Raw genomic sequence first — 21,251 nt, 5'->3', positions numbered from 1 at the left:
GAAGTTTATAACTCTCTTCTGTATATAATTTTAGGGTGAATCAATTTCCTGTTCTTGATTGAGTATGTCTTTGTGATTTCAGAGGTGGTTGTCCAGTGGTGCACACAGGGAGATTTGCTTGCAGTAGCTGGTATGGAGAAACAGAACCAACTAATTGAAATTGCCAATGGTACATTTCTGAAGAGTGCCCTGGTCAAATTCTATAACGTTCGTGGAGAACACATCTTCACGCTGGACACACCAGTGCAAGTAAGGAAATACATAAAACAACAGTTTGCTGTTGTCAATGCCAGTATCTTCCAATTATTCGTCGAAGTGGGAAAATAAGCCTGCTATATATATCTAGAGTGCACAACTATATGATGTTTTTACAATTCATAATAAAATTGAACCCTAAAAAAATATCAGTTGGTAGATTACCTGCATTGTGATATACCTTATATTTAATTTCTTTATTTCATTAGAGAAATTCTAGGAACATCAATCTATTCTTTTTGACTTCTTCACCACTTCTTCACTTCTCATCCTGTCACATTCTGGTTTCCATTTCACCACTGTGCTAAAATTGTTCTTCCCAAGGGTCTTAATGACTTTCTTATCTCAAAATCCAAAGGTCTTTTTTAGTCATTATTTGTAGTTGGCTTCTCTGCAGCGTCTGATCCTATTGACTTCCTCTTTCATCATTAAATTTATCCTCCCTGGATTCTGTGACATTGCATTGCCGTAGTTCTCTTCCAGGCTTTGTGACCTAATTCTTGTCTTATTTGCTGGCTCTTCATTTTTCTCAATCCACTTAAATTTGGCATTCTTTTGCTTTACTTAGTCCTCTTATTTCCCTATACTTTTTTCTCTTTTGTGGTAAATTCATTAACTCTTGTGATGTCATTTATGATAACTAAAGAGATGACTCCAATTTTTTTCTCTATACTCCTTACTTTTCTTTAGCATGCCAGTTCTGTGCCTCCAGCTTCCTGGTAGACATCACCACCTAGACGGCCAACTACACTTGAGAGTCAATCTGTCCAAAACTAAGTTGCTTCCAAAAGATTTGCCCTTCCTCAAACCTCTGTTTCTGTATCACCACCATCCTCCAAGTAACATACGAAACATACCTCAGAGCTGGCTTTGATCTTTTCATTCTTCTCTCTACTCCATATCTAGTTGTCAAATAATGTAGATTCTACCACTGCAGTATCTTTCCCATCATTTCTTTCCTTTTCATAACAGATCCATCATAGTTAAGATTCTTTTCCTGTCTTGCCTGGGCTATCATAATGACCTCCTGACTGTTCTTACTGTTTATAGTCTCTTTCCACTTTCATCGTAAGAATTTATTCTATACTTGCTATACATATGATATTATACCAGATGCTGGGGGGTACTCATACTGAAATGAATTCTTGTCAAGATGAATATTCCCTCTAATGTTGCAAATTGCATGCAACCTATTATGCATCTCTTCTCCGTGTTCTCTTATAATTTTGCCCCTGGAGGCCTTACTGTCTTGACAGTATGAGGAGATCATAGAAACATACATTCCATCCACAGGTTATTGTTCATCCTTGACATATAACCAGACCATCTGTTTTTAATCTGACTTTTCCACGATGACATCCTTTGTTCTTTGTAGTTCCTATATGTTACGTGTTGCAGCCTGCTTCCATATACCTCCATTGTCCTCTCAGTATTTATCAATTTTATTTCTTTAGAGACAGTAGTCTTACGTGACCCGTAGACATACAACATGACCAGCAGACTATTGGTATTAAAAAGATGGGCTTGGGGACTATGAGTCTAAAACATGGCGTATAATATCAGACTTTTGATATGTTGGTTAGTTTGGCTGAACTTTTTTCCCACTCTTTTATTCTTTGTTATGAAGGATGGCTCTCTGCGTGAATGAAAAGGGATTCAATGTAAAGTTTTTTTTAAAAATGTGAGCCTTTGTTTTAGGGAGAAGTTTGAAATCATTGAATGATTTTTGAAAGTCCATCCAGTCTTCTTTTATTCTTCCTCCTGTTTAATTATGGGTAGAATTTATGTGCATTTGAAATTTTTGTCCAAAAGTATCCATTGGGGTGGGCAGGCTTATCCTGGCTGTCCATCTAGATGAAAGTCATAGTCTGGACAAGTAGCATTTATTAGTTGGTTTGTTTGTTTTTTTCCCTCTGGATGACTGGTTAGACTAAACTCTTTTGAGTGGGTGTGAATCTCATCCAGGAGCCTCTGCACTGTCCTGGGCTTTGATACAACCAGCAACATATCTTTTATAAAATAAGAACATCTGATGAGCCTCAGCATCCATAGAAAACCCCTTTTTAACTTAAACTCTGCACTGGATCTCTTCTGTGACAGTGGCAGTCACCTTTGGTGAGCATATACGTCCCTATCTTATTCCTTATTTGATAATTTTGAAGGCAGTAATTAGACAAGTTTACCTTTCAAGTCCTTCAAACACTTTTGCATAATTTTGATGTATGCATGTGAGACAGTTTTTAATGGTGCATTTTACTCTAATAAAACCAAAGCTTTTTATGGTAATCAAACAGTAAGTACAGTGGTATCTTGTATGTTCTACATATGTTTGGTTGTAAAAGTGTGGTCCCTTGTAGAATATCATTTGCAAAAACCCCTGCTTATTCTCTAATACCTTCATCAAGAATGCCCTTGATGCATATATAAATTATCCTCATAAAAATTTTATATAGATGGTGTAACAGGTTACAGGTTTGGAATTGGAACAAAATGAGACACTCATAGTTCATTCTATTTTTAACAAAAAGTTTACTTGCTATACCACAAAAAGGGTATTCAACAAGGATACATTTACCTGGGTAACCCAGCCAACAGGGCAAGGAAATCTTATAGATAATTTTATTCCTAACATAGGTGGGAATGTAGGCATGTAGGTTAGTAGTATTTGTTCTTCTCTCAGTTGCCTGTTTCTTCTTTCTCTTTTTTGTTAATAAAGTCACCCCTCTGAAACATAAACCTGTGTGACCCTGGGCAAATCACTTAACCCATCAATGCTCTATACAGCTCTTTTAAGACTCTAAGTTACAAACAAGGTACAGGCATACGTTAGTAGAGGGAGTTTTCTCATTTGGGAGTTTCCTGTGCCAGTGAAATAGGTCAGGTAGGTGGCTCAGTGGAAGGCTTCCAGAGTGTTGAGTAGATCTCCAGTGGAGTTCAATTCTGGCCTCAGACACTTACTAGCTGTGTGACCCTGAGCAAGTCACTTCACCCTGTTTGCCTCAGTTCCTCATCTGTAAAATGAGCTTGAGAAGAAAATGGCAGCCACTTCAATAGCTTTGCCAGAAAAACCCCAAATGTAGTCACAAAGAGTTGGACGTGACTAATCAACCAAATGACAAAATGCCATTGAAATCACAGGTTTAGTCTTCAGCTCCTATCCTGTTAAAACTTTGGGTTTTTTCCCTGTCTTTGGCATATTTCCCTTCTTCATACACCTTGTGAATTTCTCGCTCAGTGCCCTCACACTGGGCTACTTAGCATAGATTGTCTCTCTGTATACTTCTTGTCCAACTGCTTTTCCCATTTTTCTTCCTTAGTGCCATTTCTACCTTTTATAAGCACCTCTGAGGTTTGATGTTAGAGTCCACATGTGGAGGGTCTGCTTTCTATGATGGTGAAAAGAGTTTGTTATAAAAATCTTTTTCTATCCTTTGTTGTCTTCTTGAGCTCCTTCCTTAATGACATTCCTCCATTGACTCTCTCACCAAATTTTCTTTAAACTGTTTTTTCTTTCTGCTGCATTTCTCTACTTTATAATTATGCTCATAATTATATGTATGTACACATATACATACACGTGTATACATAGATATATGGAGAGAGGAAGAAATAGAATGTGTGCTAGCATCTATAGAGTACTTCAAGATTTCCAAAGTGCTTTACAGGTAATATTTCATTTAATCCTCACAAAAACTCTGGGAGGTAGGTATTATTGTCTTCACTTTACAGAAGAGGAAACTGAGGCAGATAGACTTTCCTACATTTACATAACTAGTATAAATGTTTGAGGCTAGATTTGAACTCTGATCTTCCCAACTCCAGGTCTAGCACTCTCCACTGCACCATCTAGCGGTTTCCATAACATTTTACAAATTCACTTATATTCTAAACTAATTATTTCAGTTGGCTGCTTTGTCTTTCTGCCTGGAAAGTAAGTCAAGTGTTTGCTAACCTAGCTTTTGAGGCTTATTCAGTTTTTCCATTATGGCATTTGATTTACGTTGTTTGAACTTAGGTATGAAATTATAATCACTTTCTCATTTCTTTTGGGGTAGCACATTGGATAGAGCGCTCGGCCCAGAGTCAGGAAGACCTGACTCAAGACTCAAATCTGGTGTCTGACAGTTTCTGGCTGTGTGACCTTGAGGGAGTCACTCACCCTCTGTTTGCCTCCGTTTCCTTATTTCTGAGGGGATAATAATAATAATGCATAGCTCCCAGAATTGTGGTTAGGATCAAATGACATGATAATTGCAGAGTGCTTAGCACAGTGCCTGACATGTAGTAAGGGCTATATAAATGTTAGCTATTAATTTTTATTAGCATTATTTTGAACATACCTTATTTTTTCATCATGTTTGTATAGTATATCACAACTGGTTTGTTGTAAAAGGGTTTCTCCAGTTCTGTTCAACTCAACAAGTATTAAGTGCCTCATGTTAACAGGTCATTTTGCTAGCCACTTGGAATGCAAAGACCCTCCTCCAAACTTCCCTGTATCTATTAATGGTACTGCCATCCTTCTGGTTACTTAAGCTCATAGCCTCAGAGGAACCCTTAACTCCTTACTGTTGTTCAGCTTCGATATGTAATCAGTTTCTAAATCTTACGGATTATACCTCCATACCTCTCTTATCATTCTCCTTATTTCTGCTAAGTCACCCTGCTAGTTATAGCTCACATTTCTTTTCTTATAGGTACTACTTCAGTAGCCTCCTGATTGACTTACTTGCCTGTATTCTATTCTTTCATTAATCCAACCTCCAAAAAGCTTCCGGATTGATCTTTCTGAAACATAGCTCCGACTCGGTTATTCCCATAATCAGAAATCTTTAGTGTCTCTCTCTTTTTTTAAAAGTCATAGAATTTCTTGATCTTTTTTGGTAGTCAGAAAAATCTCTGTACCTCTTTGGAATAACGTTTTAAAATACATTAAAATGAAATGCATAATATTAAAGAAAACCGATTATATTGAAATACAGTTATTAAAATGCTTTTTTTTTTAAATGTATAAGCCTTAGGTTAAGAACCCCTGGCCAAAAATCTGAGCTTGAGTTGTAAAGAAAGCCTTATGCAATCATCTTTCTGTCCTGATTTCCTACTGTTCCCCTTCATACCCAGGGTTAGAATCAAACTGATCTTTGTGCTCTTCTCCATATGAGACCTGCCATTCCCTTCTGCTGTGCCTCTCCTTATCACCACCTGATATCATCCCCAGGTTCCTTCAAAACAGAGCCAAGGTACCAATTCCTGCATGAAGCTCTTCCTAATTACTCTCTCTTCCCACGCCTTTCCAATTAGCACTCTCTCCCTCCAGAAGTTATTATATTTTACATATTTTATATTTACTTCTGTACATGTATCTCCCTTGTAGAATGTTAGCTACTTGAAGGTAGGAAATTCTTATTTTTGTCTTTTTATGTCTGGAGGCTTCCATGCCTTGCATATAGTAGACATTATCTAAATGTTCAGTTATTTGAATGAACTTATTTGGCTTACCTGCCCCCTTTAAAAAAAATTACTCAGCATCCCCCTGGAAATCTTTAACCCTTTAACTTTTTAAAAAATTTGTGTCACTTAAAAAATGTAATTTTTTTTTAAAAAATGCATCATAAATTTAATAATTCATTGTAAATTTGTGGGTTTTTTCCTGCATTGAAGTTTTGATGATGCAGTATTATGTCATGTAACTGTATAGTATCATATTTTAAACAAGTCATTACATGCACACATTCTTGCCAATGCATGCTGGATTTCCTGACAATACATGACATCCTCACCTGCCAACATTTGCTTGTTAAGACCTGTTGGCGGACTTGACCATTGATGGGTTATAACTTGAATTTTGTGTGTTTATTTGGAAAATAATGTAATCATTATGACTTTAACTTTGTTACACAATAGATGAAACATGTATGAACGGTTTTTCAAAATTTTCTTCTCTTCTTTCCTTATGCTTCTGTGGCCCCCTTATTTTTATTCAGTTTCCCCCAATAGCTATTACCACCCCCCCTTGGATCATTCCAGCACTCCCCAGGGGGAAGTATTGCCCACTTTGAGGACTTCTAATTTGAATGAAGGTTTATTTGCTTTCTAACTAAGTATTAGTGGCTTGCTTCTTTAATGACACTGAAGTCTAGATACTAAAGATACTAAATACTAAAGTCTATGGGCAGCTCGGTGGCACAATGGATAGAGTGCTGGACCTGAAGCCAGGAAGACTCATTTTCCCAAGTTCAGATCTGGCTTTGGACACTTAGTAGCTGTGTGACACTGGGCAAGTTGCTTAACCCTATTTGCCTCAGTTTCCTCATCTGTAAAGTGATCTGGAGAAGGAAATGGCAAACCTCTCCAGTGTCTTTGCCAAGAAGACCCCAAATATGGTCACAAAGAATTGGACATAACTGAAAAGACTGAACAAAAACGGTTAGAATCATCACAGTAGTGGTATGCCGTACATGTAGATGTGGGCCTTTTTTATGGCAGGAAGAAAGGCAACTTGTTGGGCTATTTATAAAAAGAACTTATTGCGATTTAGATAATGTTGTTTACATCAGAGTTAATAAGATTGTAGATTATTGAATACAAACTGAAGCCCGGCACAGACTTGTGACAGGCAGTATTTACTTCAAAACTGATTCCTTTGATTCACGGCTGAAGGTTTCTTTAAGGATTAGACAGTAACTTATTCCTCACCACCCCATGATGTAATTTGGTGTTCTATATTATATCTGGTTATCATCCATTAATCTCATTCCATTAATCTGCAATTGCATCAAGATAATTTTAGAGTTAATACATCTAAGAGAAATATAATATGTATCTTGGCTCTGGATTTATACACACTAGTGGGTTGGGTCTTACTGGCTACATCTCTTCTCATGGTTTTAGGTGTCACATAGCTATTGGATGAGAGTCATTTCCTTGCTTGGATTACGCAGTAACTCTGCCACCAGACTGATTCAGTGCCGGGTGGGTCAAGCATGTCACTTCTTAGAGCTGGCTTTTGACTCAGCTTGGCTACTTTAGCTACCAGAAGATTGCTATGGACTCGCTACATATATAAGAACCCCTGTTCTATGTAGCAATCCTCTAACTATCTATAGCTTGAGAATAAACCTCAGGTGGTCAAAGAACATGAACAGGTAATGTTCATTAAGTCATCAGCCATCATATAAAAGAATCTTCTGAATCACTAAGAATAAGAGAGGTGGAAATTAAAAGTGAATCTGACATACCACAGCCGTTACTTTGGCAAAGATGAAAATGGTAACTATTGGAGGAGCTGTGGGAATTCAAACACGCTAATGTGCATTGTTGGTAGATTCATGACTTGGTCCAACTGTTCTGGAAAATAACCTGAAATTAGACTAAAAATGTGACTAAACTGTATATATCCCTTGACACAATACCCTCTGCCCACGTATACAGAAACCTACAAACAGAGGGAAAGGACCCAAATACACAAAAATATGTATAGCAATACTTCATGTAGCAACAAAGAACTAGAAAAACTGAATGCTCATCAGTTGGAAGACTCAAAAACAATGGTATATGAATATAATGAAATATAATTGTACCATAAGAAATGGCAAAAAAAAAAAGAATTCAAAACTTGGAAAGACTTGAATGAACCTATACAGAATGAAACAAATATGACCAGAACAATTTACATGATTATTACAATGATACAAAGTAAAAGAACTTAGAAACTCTGATGAAGTGACTTCAGAGGACTGATACTGAAACATGTTTGCTACCTTTCAAGAGAGAGAGAATGTATTGGAGTTGTAGAATGAGGTGTAGATTTTCAGATATAGCCAGTGTGTTGATTTATTTTGCTTGACTGTACCTATTTATTCCAAGGGTGATTCTTTGAGGCTTGGGAGCAGTGATATAAAATATCTCAATAAAACATTAAGAAAGAAAATAATATTAGTAATAATATCTAAAGATATTTATCATATTCTTCCCTGAAGTCTTCACTTCTGCTGAATAAATGTTTCCAATTTCTTCAGTCAGTTGCTCCTTTTATGAAACATGATCATAAGATCAAAGAGGTCCAGTCCTATCAAGACAGATACCAAGCAAAAACTTTTGAGTTGTACATAGTAAACTCATTCAAACTACTTAACCCCCAAAGGATTGTAGGTGATATGAAGGCAGACATGGAGTTATATGGAGAACTTACTAATTTGATACTTTAAAAAGCAACACAGATTTCTGCCACTGAAGATGAAACTTTACGAAACCGAATATGGCCAAGATGCAACAACCTGGTCCGACCCAAACTTCTGAAAAGGTCACTTAGCTTTCTTCTCAATTTGAATGGCAAAACTTCATGCTCTGAATGCATATATACTAATGCATATATACTTCAAGTCCAGAGTGGGGTGATTAGATACCTGTCATTATTAACTTGGCAATGTCAGAATACAATCTTTACTTTGCTGCAATCAGATGTAAGAAAAATAAAGAACTTCAAGATCTCTACGGCCTATTCACAATCCTCACAAAAGCATTTAAACAGAGTAAGTTTGCACAGTTCAGTAGATGGAATTCTAATGCTTTGCCAAAATGAGAAGTTGGTAATTTTAGTTTCATCTGATCCACTTTCAGTCTTCAGTATTTTTTTTGGTGTTAACTGTACTTTTAAACATATATTTTTATTTATTTCATTAAATATTTCCCAATTACGTGTTAAAAAATTTAACAATAATTTTTTTTTTAATTTTGAATTCCAAATTCTCTTTCTCCCCTCTCAGGAAGGCAAGCAATTTGATATCAGATATACATGTAAAGTCATGTAAAACATATTTCCATATTAGCCATATTGTAAAAGAAAACACAGACAAAAAAATAAAATAAAGTAAAAAAAAAGTATGCTTCTATCTGCATTCAGAGTTCATTGCTTCTGTCTCTGGAGGTAAATAGCATTTTTCGTCATGGGTCCTTTGGAATTGTCTTCAGTCATTGTCTTGATCTGAGTAGCTAAGTCATATACAGTTGATCATTCTTACAATATTGCTGTTACTATGTACAATGTTCTCCTGCTTTTGCTCACTTCACTTTGCCTAGTCTTCAGTAATTTCTATGCATTATGAAATAGGAGACAAGAAAGGATCTAGAAGTTGGTTACAAAATTTATTTTGGATTATATGGGAAAGACTACAAGAAGCTATAGATATTTGTAAAGATCAAAGAAAATGCAGAATCATAGACCTGAAGAGCTGGATGGAATTTGGAATTATCCTCTGATTGAGTCCACTAATTTTATAGGTGAGAAAACTGAAGGCCTGATAGGTAAAAATGACTTGTTCAAGGGCAAATGACTGGTTATTGTCAGATACGAATCTTAGAAACAAAATATCCTAATTCCTAATTCAGTACCTTTATCAATACTCCACAGTGATAACTCAGAGAATCCCAGAGTTAGAAAGTAGCCCTAAATTGTCCATCCAACGTCCCTCCAACAGTGTAGAAATTCCTTCCCTAACATTCCCAATTGGGTGGGGAGGGGAGGGCAGCGATGAATAGAGATCATACAATCTTTGCTTAAACTCAAGTGACAGGGTACTCACTATTTTCCTATCTGAAACAAATCTAGCTCTTGGAAATTTGCCCCCTTTTAGCTTCTATTGTTGCTTCTAATTCTGACCTGAGCTACTCAGAATAAAATGAATTCCATTTTTGAAGTATGCGTGCAGGAGGACAATCTGGTGTTCGTAATGTAACTCTGTGGATCAGCAACAAGCTTATTACATTCAGATACCTTTCTAGTGCAGGCAAACTCTACATATGGTGTTTTATTTTCTTCTTTAACACAGAATGTGGGAAAATGTCACATGTCCTACCAGAACAGTACAGGAGAGAACTGAATAAAAAAGCCAGCAAGCTACTTGGAAGGTTAAGAAGAATTTCATACCACTACAGCTTAAAACAACAAAGAAAACCGTTAGTGGTGCTCTCTAACTTTTGATGAAGCTATAAGAGCTAAACTTTCTATAGTTAGCTGCCTGTAGCAGTCTCATCAGTGTCCCTGTTCTGAGGGAATTTACATCCTAATATGAGAAACAACGTGTATATATAAAAGGTAATACAAGAGCTTATGGGAGGGAGGGAGGGAACTAGCATCTTAGTGGACCAAGAAAGGCACCATGGAGAAACTGGCACTTAAGTTGAGTGTTAGAGGAGACCAGGGAGAGGTGTTGGGGTGGCGTTGAGTAGGGAGTGTGTTTCATATGAGGGGGGGAAGCCAAATGCAAAGGCGTGGAGATGGGAGATGGAATGTCCTGTGTGCATAACAGTCTATGTAAGAGTAGAGATGGGTGGTAGGACAACAATAAAGTGTAAAAAAACTGGAAAGTTCAGAAGGGGCCAGGTTGTGAAGAGCACTAAGTGCAAAACAGAAGAAGAGTTCATATTTGATGCTAGAGAAAATAGGAAGCCATTTGAGTTTATTGAGCAAGTGAGTGACATCAGATTTTCTCTTTAGGGAAATTTCCCTTGTTGACTATTTGGCAAATGGTTTGGAGACAGGGGAGACCTAAAGCAAAGACCAATTAGAGGTCTGTGGTAGTCAACCAGATGAGAAATAATGAAGGGTAGAAAGACAGAGGTGCATTAGGATCTAAAGGACCCCAGATCCCCCACAAACAACCTGATAAAGCTCTAAAAATGCAAGAGTAAACAGTGATAAAAACTAAAGAAAAATAATTTAAAATTCCACTCCATCCAGGACTGCACAAAAAGACTGCCAGGATCCTGGAGAAGCTCTGAATAGAGACAAGCCGGGGTAGTTGAAAGGCACGGTATGAAGCAACTCAGGTCTGCACCCAGAGCAGCCACAGATTACCCAGCAAGAGAAAGGTCTTATGAGCAGCACCCTGCTCACGAATGTCTCAGAGTCCCCTGCAAGAAAAGGGTCTTAAGTAGCATTCAGGCATTTTGTACTTGAGCTGCATGCAGGGAGCCTAAAACAACAAGAGACAAGGCTGGACAAGTCCTGCAGAAGATGGGGATTATTTGCTACCAAAATTAGGACTAAGCAGTCCTCCAATTCAGTTTGTGAATTTGTGAGCAGAGTTTGACTGAAATACTAATCCAGAAAGTAAGGCAGGAGATATCAGAAAGCAGAAGTGCTAAACACAATGAAGAAATGCCTTGGAGTGAGGGAAACCCAAAGAGCAAACCCAGAAGAAGAGAGAAATTTTACAGCAAATACAAATATAGCCTCAGATAGAAAAAATTATCATGGCCACAAGGATTGCAAGAGTACGTGGAAGAAATTAAAGAGATATGAAATGTGCAGGGGAAGAAAGAATGGCAAGGAGAATTAATATCTTAGGAAAAAATCCATTAACTGAATGCTCTGAAAAATTAGAATGGGCCAAACAGAAAACAGTGACTCGAATGAGACAACAAGAAATGTTAAAAACAAAATCAAAAGATTAAACAAAAAGAAGCAAATGTAAGAAAATTATTATATTTTAAAAAGCCGATTATGAAGTCAGGGGGTCATAGAGAAAGGTAAAAGACTGAGGACTAGGGGATGTTTTGTTCTGTTTTGATGGTCTCAGAAGTAAATGGAAATGATATATATGGAGTTCTAAATGGAGAGGAAAGGAGGAGGAAGGAGTGCAAAATCACTATCTCATATTGTAGGGATGCGTGGAGATAAATAGTTTTCAGACGTGGAGGCTGCATTTCTTATAACTTCACCTTCATCTGAACTGCACAAAGGAAAATTGAACACACACACACACACACATTCACACAGGGACACACAAGGATTGTGGCATAGAAGTACATCAAGCTCAACAGGGAAATAGGAGAGGATGGGGGCGGGGAAGAGGAAGGCCAGGAAAAATAGGTAATGGATTCATAAGCAAAACAAATTCCGATTTCAGGGTGTGGAAGGTGAGAAGAGGTTTAAAAGGAAAGTAAATAAGAGTAAAAACCTATGACCAGGGTGAGGCAAAGAGAAGATGGACAGCAAATCTGAAGCAGATACTCATTTATAGAATACAAGGGTTAGGTAGACTCCTACAATTTTACCTTCTTACTTGTGAAAAGGGCATTGGGGACAAAGAGAAGGAAAAGTTAAAAAAAAAAGGCAAGATGGAGGGAAATGCGAAATTAATAGTAATGACTTGATGTGAATGGGATGAACTTATCCCTGAAATGGAAAATGATTATAGGATGAATTAAAAGGCAGTATCCAGTAATACATTGTTTACAAGAAACACACTTGAAATGTGATTTTCAGAGACTTAAATGAGGGACGAGAGTACAATCTATTGTGCTTCTGGTAAACTCAAAAAAGTGAGAAGCAGTTATGATTTCAGATAAGGCTTTGGTAAATATAGGCATGATAAAGCAAATTAAGCAGAGAAAATACAGTATGCTTAAAGCTACTGCAAATAACAAATCAATATTACATATACATACATACACGCACCCACAAATATATAGGCGCCAAACAACATAGAATCTGTATACTTAAATGAAAAGTTAATTAAACTTCAGGGGGAGAAAAGCAAACAGTGAAACTGATCTCAGTTTATCCCTTTCAGACAGATAAATTTAACAAAAGGATTAGAAAGAAGTTAAGGACTGAAGTGGAACTTCTTAGATATTATTAGATATGATAGATCTCTGGTGATTACTGAGTGGAAAAAGAAAAAGTTTAAGTACTTCCCAGGGCATAAAAAAATAGTAAAAAATCTTCAAAGAAAGAATTAATTTGGGATGAAATAACAAGCCTAAAGAATCAATGGGTTGAGAAACAAATCTTAGAAACACTAGAAAAGTTCATGAAATAAAATTACAATAGTGATATAGTGTGCCAGAACACGTGGGCAACAGCCGAAGCTGTTCTTCGAGTGGTGGTATCAAACTCAGAGAGAGACAGATCCCCATGAGCTCTCCATTGACTTAGAAAACCACAAATTATATTTTATTTACATTTTGTTAAATATTTCTCAGTTATATTTTAATGTGATTCTAAGCCATGCCTCTACCTTAGAGGACAATCTATATCTCTAAAAACAGTCATTAACAAAAGAAAAAGAAAAGAGCAAATCACTCAATTGAGCATGGGACTTAGAAAAAAATAGGAAAACAAGTCTCTTCCCAGTCCAGGCCATCTTCCACTCAGCTGTCATCTCTAGACATTTTCACTTGCTTTCCCCCATGCCTAATATGCTCTCCCTCCATCATATGTGAATCTTGAAGATTATCTTTTTTGCTATAAGCATTTTAATACTGGTGACACTGTCGATATTGATGAACATCAGGTAACATTGTATTTATTCAACTAAGGTCATGCTATTAATATTTTATATCTAATGCCATTTCATAACTCTGATAGCTTACATTACTGATAAGCTTCAGATCCCTAGCTATGCAAGTAACTTGTATCAAGGTGATGCTCAGTCCATTTAATTGTCTAAATCTAAAAATCTTGAAGAATAATAAAACTGTCTAGGAGCCCCTTGAAAGTATTTTGACATCTCTATTGAAACATAAACTCTCTTCCACCCTAAACTATTAATGAAAACAGTGAGTTCTGTCTCTTGCTTTATAAGATGTCTCATTATTTCCACAGGTCCTTTTAAAAATAGGAAAAATTATATAAAGTCCAATTAGTACACTCACTAAAATGTAGTTCATCTTGTAAGTTTGTTTTTTTTTTCTTGCATTGAGTATATGTTTTCAATATGTTTTTAATGTGATCTTATCCGGCCACAAATAGGCTTGGGTGTTTCAAGTATCAGTTCTGAAAATAGAAACTTAGTGTGATTTGAGGAAGAGTGTATTCCAAAATTTATGGGTGAATTTTTTGTATCAGGCAGCAGCTGTCCAAACAGAAACACTAATCCCTTATTATGGAGTTTATGGAAATTGAGTAGTTGGTACTTATCCTTTTAAGCAAATGTTAATTTTACTAGGTGGAGAATTTCTGGAAGACACTGAGTTTGGATTAAGCTTAATGATGAGCTAGCAGTTGACTAGTAAGTACTCTTAATTGTTGATCCTGGGTGTTTGAGTAACCAGGGGCATTAAAAAGTGAAATAGTAGACTTTGTTCTAGTCTCCTGGATGCTGTCTGCAGTCCTGATATGATAAAATAATGGTTAATGCAACTCATGTCCTTGTTTTGAACCCAGGAGCACACAGTGTAATGAGAACTCTTATCAAATTGTGAGTTCCATATTTTGCTAATAAAAAGATAATATAAGAGAGTCAGATTGGGTAGCAAATGGATAGCACAAGAAAACTAAACAACCATAAAATGTAAGTATAATGAAAAACATTGAGGTGGCCTATCATACAACAGATTTCAGAATGGAATCATAAAATTAAAAGAGATTTTATATGAACCCCTCTCTAAGGTGGCCACTAAGATAGTGGGTAGTAGATAGACTGCTTACTCTCAGGAAGACCTGCGTTCAAATTCTTCATCTGATGCTCTCTGGCCACATGACCTTGGGCAAGCCACTTTCCTGCTGGGCCTCAACTTTTCCATCTGTAAAATAAAGTGGAACTATCTCTAAATCTGTGTTCCCTTTGCCTAAGACAGGATAATAATTTGTTTATTAGTGTTGAATTTTCAGAAACTTTTAGAGACAAAAATCTTAACTAACTGGAAGTTCTTCCTTATAATTATAAAGAATTAGGGAAAATGTTCTCTCTTCACCATTTCTTTTGCTCTTGTCTTTTTCCATAGAGATTCATTCCCAAGAGCAACAAATTAAATTAGCATGTTTCCCTTGCCCCAGTACATTTCCCTGCATAAACGGGCAATTAGGTGCCCCAAATTAATCTAATATAAATTTTTCAGTACTTTGTTTTAGAGGGGCCTGGTACAGTGGAAATAGAACTAACTCTAGAGTCAAAAGAGCCCAGGTTAAAATTTTTCTGTTATTTGATGCTTACTCATTGTGTGCAAATAACTAAATGTAGAGATGGGGGAAAACTGAAAGCTAACTTTTTAAAAAAATTTTTAGGCAATTGGGGTTAAGTGACTTGTCCAGTCACACAGCTAGTAAGTGTCAAATGTTTGGTCTGAGGCTGGATTTGAACTGAGGTCCTCCTGACTTCAGGGCTGGTGCTCTATCCACTGTGCCACCTAGCTGCCCCTGAAAGCTAACTTTTTAATCCTATATGTTTTTATTGTATGCATTTAAAACACCATTGTGAGAAGTAGTCCATAGCTTTCCTATACTTCCCAAAAGGTCTGTGACCAAAAAAAAAGCTAAGAATCTCTACTCTCTATAGTTATTTCTTTAAAACTGTTATTGAGTTATTACAGTCTTCATTTCTTCAGGCTAAATTCTTTTCCACTCACTTCAATAAGTACTCGTTAAACAACTGTATACAAAGCATGTGAGGCCCTATGGATGAAGAGATAAAATTAAATAAGCTCTCTCAAGGAGTTTACTTTCTACATTTACTAAGATAATCCCAACTTCCTCTCACTCCCCCAGTGCTAAGGATTTTAAGAGGGGGAGCTGAGGAGGGAATGAATTCCAGGGATGAGGAACTGTCTATACAAAAACATGAAGATAGAAAATGGAACATAAAGTTCAGGGAATAGACAGAAGGCCAGTTTGACCAGGATAGAATATATGTAAAACGGCATATTAATGGGAAATAGAACTAGAAAAATAGGCTGGAGACAGATAGTAAAGGGCTTTAAAAGTGAAGTTTAGAAATTTGTTTTATTTAGCAAGACACTGAAGATTCTTGAGCCAATGAAGGTATGGTCAGACCTGTACGTTAAGATTATTTTGGCAGGTGTGTGAAAAATAATTGTCAATTATTCAGCTATTGCAGTTGTCCATGCAAAAATTAAGGAGGTCCTGAAGTAGTATGAATAAAGAGATAGGAGTTATGTAGAGCAGGTACTGCAGAGGTAGAAGTGACAGGACCTATCAGTGGATTGGATATTCGGGTGAAGAAGAGTGGTATGTCCAGGGTGACTCAGGTTATGCGTTTGTATTACTAGAATGATGATGTTGCCCTCAGTAGAACCAGGGAAGTTTGGATAACAGTGAATTTGGGAAAGAAGTCAATATGTTCCAGTGTGGACATGTTGAGTTTAAGATGTTAATGGTAGATCATAGTGTAGATGTCTAGCACGTAGCTGGGTATCATGTTTTATCATTAGTCCTTTGGTATCATGGTTGGTCATTGTGCTAGTCAGAGTTCCTAATTGTTTCAGAGTTATTTGTCATTATCATATTGTTGTCATCGTATAAATTGTTCCGGTCCTGTTCACTTCACTCTGAATCAGTTCTTATTAGTCTTCCCAGGGTTCTCTAAAATCATTCCCTTCATCATTTTTTATAGCTCAATAGTATTCCACATTTATATATAATTTCTTCTGCTAATCCCTAATTTATAGACACTCCCCTCATATTCCTATTCCTTGTCACCTCAAAAAGAGCTATAAACATTTTCATGCATCTTTATTTAGAATTTATTTTAGGTAGGATTTAATCCCTCAATCTACCTTTGCTCTAGTTTCTCTTTTACTTTCTCCCTCTTGCCTCCTATTTCCCTTTTGAGTGAAATGTGTTTCTGTACCCAACTCTGTGTGTGTGTGTGTGTGTGTGTGTGTGTGTGTGTGTGTGTGAGAGAGAGAGAGAGAGAGAGACAGAGACAGAGAGAATTTGTGTGTGTTCCCTTCCTTTGACCAGTTCTGATGAGAATAAGGGTCAGGTGTCAGCTGTCCCCCCCCCACCTCCTCCTCCTCCTCCTCCTTGTTCATAGGAGAGACTTATACTCGAGCACCCAGATTGAGGTAATTTTCCCTAACATTCTTTTCCCTTCCCTTCCAGTGTAATCCTCTTCCCTTCTCTTTCTATTGTTGAGATCATGAGTCATAACAGAATCGCTCCCAGGCCTTCTGTCTAATTAAACTTCCTCCATGACCCTTCATGAAGGTTAAATTTTCCTTATAAGGTGGTTATTGGTTGGGTTTGGGGGGGGGGGTTGCTTGTTTTTTTTTTTTTGGAGGGGATAATTCAGAAATTGGTAGTCTTAAGTAAGCTTGAAGACAGATTTATCACGTATTATATCCTACAGCAAATTGTGCTGTTCCAGAGTTTCCATGTTGGAAACTTCACAGGTTGATGTTGTCCATTTATGAATTAGAAAACTGAAAGGCTATCTAATAATTTATGTAGTGAAAGAGAAAGATGCTATTTTATTAAATTTTACATTTTATTTGTAAGTTGCTAGCAGGATTAGCTTGTACAGGGAACTCTTTGGGGACAACATGTTCATTCTTATACTTTATCTGTTATTTACCATAGAAGTGTTATAGAGCATGCAGTCCTTATCCATCATTCAGATGTATCACATGCTCTGGTACCACTCAGTGCCCATTTTTGATGACAGACTAAGGCCTAAGAGCATGGCTGGTATATTACCCAATCTCAGTGCTCTTGGAGTAACCCTAAGGGATTCTAGGGCAGTTACTGAATACTGTAATTTATGAGCCCCTACAAGTGTACTTTTTCTCTTGATTATCAATTGATATCAATTAGTCAGCCAAATTTAATTACATTTTAGGAAGAGGTATACTTAGAAGTTGTGGTAAGAACAGTTGTCACAAAATAGCAACCCCCACCCCAAATGTTTGTGGTATAATCTCCCACAAGTACCTAGAGAATCCTGGGGGAAATGGACCCAAGCTTAAAGAGCCCATGTCACACAGAGGTAACTCACAGCTGCTGGTTGTTGACAGTCCTTTTTTCTCCTTTGTGGGATACTAATAAAGTTCCTTTTAGCTTAGTATGTCTTCTCTTTTGAGATTCTTCTAATCTCTTTCATTGTGTCTAGTTTGTCCTTGGCTCTCAACACAAACACAGTAACCTGTTCTAGGGATGATTCTAGGGGTAGGATGTTGATGGAAAGTCCAAAATCCCAGGCTCTGTATAATTCACAAGACTCTGTTGTGGTCAAGGGAGAAGAGGAGAGGAGATGAAGGTCAAGGCCAGGATTCTTCTCTCCCCCTCACTCCCAACTGTTTTCTTCTCAGAAGTTTGACAGGACCTTTGGGTTCTGAAGTGCTTTACTATTTTATTTATTTATCCATTCACATATGTATCCATTTATTTTGTTTATTTATTTGTTTTATAAAAGACATTCAGGGCATTACTTAAGTTTCCTTAGTCAAGCTGAACACACTTTATTTTATAAGATACTTAGGACATGACTAAGTTTCCTTAGTGAAGCTGAAAACACTTTCTTTGTGATTTCATTTCACTTCATCTAATAATGGCTTTGAAGTTTTTAAGGATTTTTCAAGCTTAGGTGAAAACATAATTATTGATTGGTGCCTACTTTTTGTTTACAGCTAGTTCATACCTCTGCTTACTTAGTCTTAACTAACAAAGGTATTGGAATATAACATCTTGTCACTTATTTTAGGAAAGATGGAATAATTTATGGACTCAGTTGAGGGCCACCCCCCTTACAAATATAAAATGTATGGTGCATGTTCAGAGCCATGTGACCATTAGGATAGAAGACTAGACATCTTCTGTGATCCTCGTGACCTCCCCGATTTCTACAAGGTAGAAATTATGCACAAGAAATGAAACTATTTTAGCTGTCTTAGTGATCTAGACCACCAAGATATTCAAATGATGTAAAAACCCAGTGGACTTCAAGAGCCTGCACATGGCTTACAACAGAGCATAAGTGCTGGGGAAAATTTAAAAGCAGAAACTCATTTGTACTGTGACAGCAGCAAAGGCAGCATTCTTAACTTGAAAGTACTTGGTCAAAGAACTGAGGAACATTGAGAACTGAAACAGGACAGTTTGGCACTCCACTAAACTTAATAGAAAGAACCCAGCATTCGTGTGGGGCCAGTTCTATTCCTGCAAAAGTTATTTGGGGCAGAGACTGAGGCTGATGAAATCTGAGTTGCCCAGCTTGGAAGGAGATGTTGAGATCCAGTATCAAGGGAAACTGCCATCAGAGAGGAAGGAATCAAAAAGTGAGCAAAAGAGGATAATAAAGAAAAATGACAAAAATTGCCAAAGATCTCAGGAGGAAGAAAACTCAATTAAAGACTTTGTTTATAAGCAGATTAACAGAGAATATATTAATAACAGAACAACATTAACTTCCAGATAAGCTAAAAGAGTACAGTCATCAATGAATAAATATTGCAACACAAAGGAAAATGAATTAACACATGATGAAGCAGAGGACCCTATGAATTCCCAAGCTGTCATGGAACAAGATGTTCATGAATGGTTTAAAAACGAAATAAGGATGTTGAAAGCAGAATTTACGACCTTAGCAACAGAAATAACTGACAGAAGAGAAAAACTTGAATCCACAGTGGCAAGTCTCTCCAAAGAAACAGAAAAAGATAGGGACAACTAGGTGGCCCAGTGGATAAAGCCCTAGAGTCGGGAGGAGCTGAGTTCAAATATGGCCTCAGACACTTACTAGCTGTGGGACCCTGAGTAAGTCACTTAACCTTCTTTGCCTTACTTTCCTCATCTGTAAAATGAGCTGGAGAAGGAAATGGCAAAATACTCCAGTATCTTTGCCAAGGAAGCTAAATGGGACCATGAAGAGTTGGAAATGATTGAAATGACTGAACAATTCCCTCCCACCACTGAAACGAAAGTTTCCTTGTTTCAGTCTCTCTTTTTGCCTCCCCTCCCATTCTCCTAGAGAATGAAATTGCAAAAGTTTAAATAAGTTAAAGGGCAGGAGAGGAAGGGAAATTTTACTTGACTATTTAACAGAGGGAAAAAGAGGGAGGATGAATAAAATAAATACATAAAAGCAAAAAAAAGAAACTAACAAGGCAAGCAGAAGTAGGGGAAAAGGTAAAAAATGGGGAGGGGGCACCTTGGGAGTATGGAGAGAAGTAATGGGAATGAGGTTGTTTTAAAGACCCAAACAACTAAAGACAAAAAGTATTATGTTTGCAGAGAAAGAGGAGAAAACGTGTGTGTGTGTGTGTGTGTGTGTGTGTGTGTGTGTGTGTGTGTGAGAGAGAGAGAGAGAGAGAGAGAGAGAGGGAGACACCACACACACACACACACAGAGTAAATAAACCTAATTCTCATAACTCAAATGTGAAATGGATTAAGTCTAAGAAACACATCTAAAAACAAAGTTAATCACAAAATAATTAAAGGCCAGGAAAAAATATATTTACTATGCATCAGGTTAGTCAAAAAAAAAGCAATAGTTGCAATCAAATTACTGAACCAAAAATGAACATTCACAACATAAAAATGGATTAACAAGGAAACTACGTTGTATTTAAAGGAACCATAGGAAACCGAAATCAATATTAAACTTATTTAAAGTCAGTATCTAAATTCATAAAAGAAAAATAACAGAACTCTTAAGAAGACATGGGCAGTAATCCAATAGTTGCATGAGATTTCAGTACCCCTCACTGTTTTTGAATAATTCTAACAGTCATTTGTATTTGTAAGAAATTATGCATATGATAAATATGCGTAAAAATCTCTACGTGAACTGATTACAGAGTTAATTAAGCAGAGCCAAGAAAACAATATACACAGTGACTACAGTTATGTAAACAAACAAAAAAAGAAAACCATGAAAGGAAATCAATAGTCAGTATTTCAGAATTATAAAGAACAAGCATGACTGGAAAGAAAAGTATAAGAAAACAATCTCATCCTATCCTTTTGATAAGCATTGTTCGTTGCACGTAGTTTTTTGTTTGGGTTTTTTTTGGATATGTTTAGCAGTTATGGTGATTTTTCCTCTTTTTGTCTTTAAAATTTCTCATTTATGGGATGACTGCCTAAGAGGAGGAGTGGGAAGTATACTAGAGGAAATTATGGTGATGTGAAAAATCAAAAGATATCAATAAAAACTTATTTTAAAAAATAAAATACGTGGTGCCCAGCTTCTGATCTTTGAAACCCCTCAAGGCATTAGTTGAAACTCCATATGCTGGGATGAGAATTAATA

General features: G+C 36.8%; 1 protein-coding gene across 3 annotated transcripts in view; it reads left to right on the top strand.

The window, feature by feature from the left end:
* The window catches only part of TULP4 (TUB like protein 4), a 258,815-nt gene that overhangs the window by 203,782 nt on the left and 33,782 nt on the right, over positions 1 to 21,251 (top strand). For all 3 annotated transcript variants that reach the window (XM_020986694.2, XM_020986691.2, XM_020986698.2), the window contains one exon: positions 83 to 249. In XM_020986694.2, coding sequence (XP_020842353.1) covers positions 83 to 249 — 167 coding nt within the window. The remainder of the gene's footprint in view (positions 1 to 82; positions 250 to 21,251) is intronic.

Source organism: Phascolarctos cinereus, unplaced genomic scaffold (genome assembly GCF_003287225.1).
Source record: "Phascolarctos cinereus isolate Bilbo 61053 unplaced genomic scaffold, phaCin_HiC Scaffold_5;HRSCAF=322, whole genome shotgun sequence".
Taxonomy (NCBI): domain Eukaryota; kingdom Metazoa; phylum Chordata; class Mammalia; order Diprotodontia; family Phascolarctidae; genus Phascolarctos; species Phascolarctos cinereus.
The sequence above is the reverse complement of the archived record's forward strand: the minus strand, read 5'-3'. Positions and strand labels throughout refer to the sequence as shown.